Source organism: Silene latifolia, chromosome 3 (assembly GCF_048544455.1).
Source record: "Silene latifolia isolate original U9 population chromosome 3, ASM4854445v1, whole genome shotgun sequence".
NCBI lineage: Eukaryota > Viridiplantae > Streptophyta > Magnoliopsida > Caryophyllales > Caryophyllaceae > Silene > Silene latifolia.
This window is the reverse complement of record NC_133528.1, coordinates 13,050,535-13,053,154: the sequence shown is the minus strand read 5'-3', so window position 1 is coordinate 13,053,154 and position 2,620 is coordinate 13,050,535. Positions and strand designations below refer to the sequence as shown.

Here is a 2,620-nt window from a genome sequence, read left to right as displayed (position 1 = left end):
AAATTTGCGACATTTGAAATAAAATTGAGTAATCGATTATTGCGCACTAAACTGAACGAGGATAAACGTGTCTTTCGGGATTTATGCGGAGAGCGATGGAAGAAGGAACTATTCATGGAGTGCGAGTGGCGAGTGGCGAGTGGCTCTCATATGGTGTCCCACCTTCTTTTTGCGGATGATAGCATTTTATTTGCACGAGCTAGAGAGGCTGAAGCCCCGAAAATAAAGGAAATAATCACATGCTATGAATCAGCGTCCGGGCAAATGGCAAACCTGAACAAGACTACTGTCTCATTCAGCCGTGGAACACGAGGAGAACGAAGGGATCAAATAGCAAACCTGTTAGGCGTGAGCATAGTGCATGAACAGGAGAGATACTTAGGCCTCCCGACTGTTGTGGGCCATTTGAAACAGGTAGTTGCAATGGTGATTAGAGACAAATTATGTAGGAAGTTGCAAGGGTGGAAGGGGATGTTATTGTCGAAGGTGGGTAAGGAAGTTTTGATAAAGGCGGTAGCCCAATCGATCCCTACCTATGCTATGAGCGTCTTCAAACTCCCTCATAATTTTTGCGATGAACTACGTAGTTTGGTCTCCCGGTTCTGGTGGGGATCGGAAAATGGTAAGAAAAAGATCCCGTGGGTCGCTTGTACGAAGTTATGCCAACCGAAATGCTTGGGTGGACTTGGGTTTCGTAATTTCTAAGAGTTCAATTTAGCATTCCTTGGTAAACAAGCATGGCGAATGATAACAGATAGAGAGTGTCTTATGGTAAGGGTTCTTGGGGGCAAATATTTCCCGAATCGATCCTTTATGAAAGCTGAACTAGGGACTAATCCAAGCTATACATGGAGAGGGATTTTTGAGGCCAGTGGTGTTCTAAGGGCAGGGTTACGAAGGCGGATTGGGAACGGGTTAAGTACGCGTGTATGGTCTGATCCTTGGCTGGCGGGAACGAAGACCCACAAGGTACTCTCACCGCGTGGAGAGGCTGATGAGTCGATAGTGGTAGCTGATCTATTGAGTGCGGACGGACGAGATTGGAATGTGCATAAGGTACGTACCTTGTTTCTTCCATTCGAACAGAGCTATGTCCTGAATACGCGTATAAACCGGGAGGATTGTGAAGATGATTGGGTGTGGAACTTAGAGAAGGATGGAACGTACTATGTTAAGTCAGCCTATCGAGCGCTAGTGGGGGATAATGTGGCGGAGGAAGGGCAGTCGAATGTAGACAGGAATATGTGGGTTTGGAAACGAATTTGGAAAACTGATGTATTGCCACGCATTAAATTATTTTACTGTCAATTTTATAGTAATGCCATTGCTACGAGACAAAATCTAGCATCCCGTACACAAAACTTGAATGTGGAGTGTCCGGTTTGTTGTTGCGAAGTGGAGACGGGTCTCCATCTAGCTCGGGGTTGTGGGTGGGCTGCGGGGGTTTGGGACGGGTTGGGTTTGGAAGTGCGGGCGATATAGGGATATGAGCGGGTGAGGGAGTGGGCGGAGGATGTGATGAGGGAGCTTGATAAACGAGAGACCGAGGTTTTTATGGTCAGTGTGTGGGCTATTTCGTAGATGCGTAATAAGGTTGTTTTCGAGGGTACAAAAGTCAGCGTGGACAAGTGTGTGAAGCGTGTGTCGGAGTTGCTAAGGGAAATGGCTGGGTTGAGGGAGGCGGTGGAGGAGAAGAGACAAGGGGGTGAGCAGGAGGGAGTGGATAAACGAGGGGCGTGTGTGAGGTGGTGCAAACCGGTGCAGGGGTTGATGAAGATTAACGTGGATGCTAGAGTAGCGGAGAGGTCGGGGCTGGGAATTGGAGCTGTCTACAGGGATGAAATGGGTGGCATACGATGGGGTTGGGCAGAGAGAAGACGGGCTGAGTTTGAACCAAGTGTGGCGGAAGCAGAGGCAATGCTAGCAGGGGTTCGGATGGCGCGAAGAATGAAGATGACGGACGTGTGTATGGAGACGGACTGCAAGGATGTCATTGATGCAATTACAAGCAGACGAACAGGAAGAAGTGATTTCCATAGTGTGATTAGTGACATTCTCTTAGCTAGTTCACATTTTCGATCTGTGTCTTGGTCTTTTGTTCGTAGGAATTGTAATCATGTCGCTCATGAATTGGCACATTTTTGTCCGATTGGTAGTAGCAATTTGTTTGATGGTACGACCTTGCCTCGTAGTATTATCGACATTGCTAATGCAGATTTAATATAAGTTTGTAATCCCGCTTTGGGGTTTCCTTTCAAAAAAATAAAAAAAAAATAAAACAAACCTCGAACATTTTGTATTCCTTAGCAACGTCTAGGATGTCTTGAGCAACCTGTAGACGAGTATCCCTGTCAGTGAAGTGAGATGGAGCGGGGCTTATGGATGGAATTCTCGCTCTAGGTCCATTTAATTGAAATGGGCCTTCATGTGGTAGTAGTTGGTAGGTTTCGAGGAAATAGTCGCGGTTGGGGTTGTTCAATAAGCGGTGGGTTAAGAGGCGCGCGTGATCCATATTATTTCGAGAAAGAGAGATTTGAAATAAATTAAGAGGTTATTGTAGTTTGGATGAGTGTGGGAGATGAAGTGTTGGATTTTTGTTGTGAATTTTGATGGTAATGCG

The 2,620-nt window shown here is 46.3% G+C and overlaps 1 protein-coding gene across 1 annotated transcript; it reads left to right on the top strand.

Annotated features, from left to right (window-relative positions):
* Positions 1 to 813: 813 nt before the first annotated feature.
* Positions 814 to 2,226, top strand: LOC141648695 (uncharacterized). Its single transcript, XM_074457418.1, has 2 exons — positions 814 to 1,275; positions 1,582 to 2,226. Exons 1-2 carry the CDS (start codon positions 814 to 816, stop codon positions 2,224 to 2,226), a joined length of 1,107 nt encoding a protein of 368 aa, XP_074313519.1.
* Positions 2,227 to 2,620: the final 394 nt, after the last annotated feature.

Excerpts from the sequence above, each read along its gene's own strand:
- LOC141648695 (XM_074457418.1), top strand. The coding sequence starts at position 814 with ATGAAAGCTGAACTAGGGACTAATCCAAGCTATACATGGAGAGGGATT. Across the intron at positions 1,276-1,581 it reads AACGAATTTGGAAAACTGAT|ATGCGTAATAAGGTTGTTTT; the intron begins GTATTGCCACGC and ends GCTATTTCGTAG.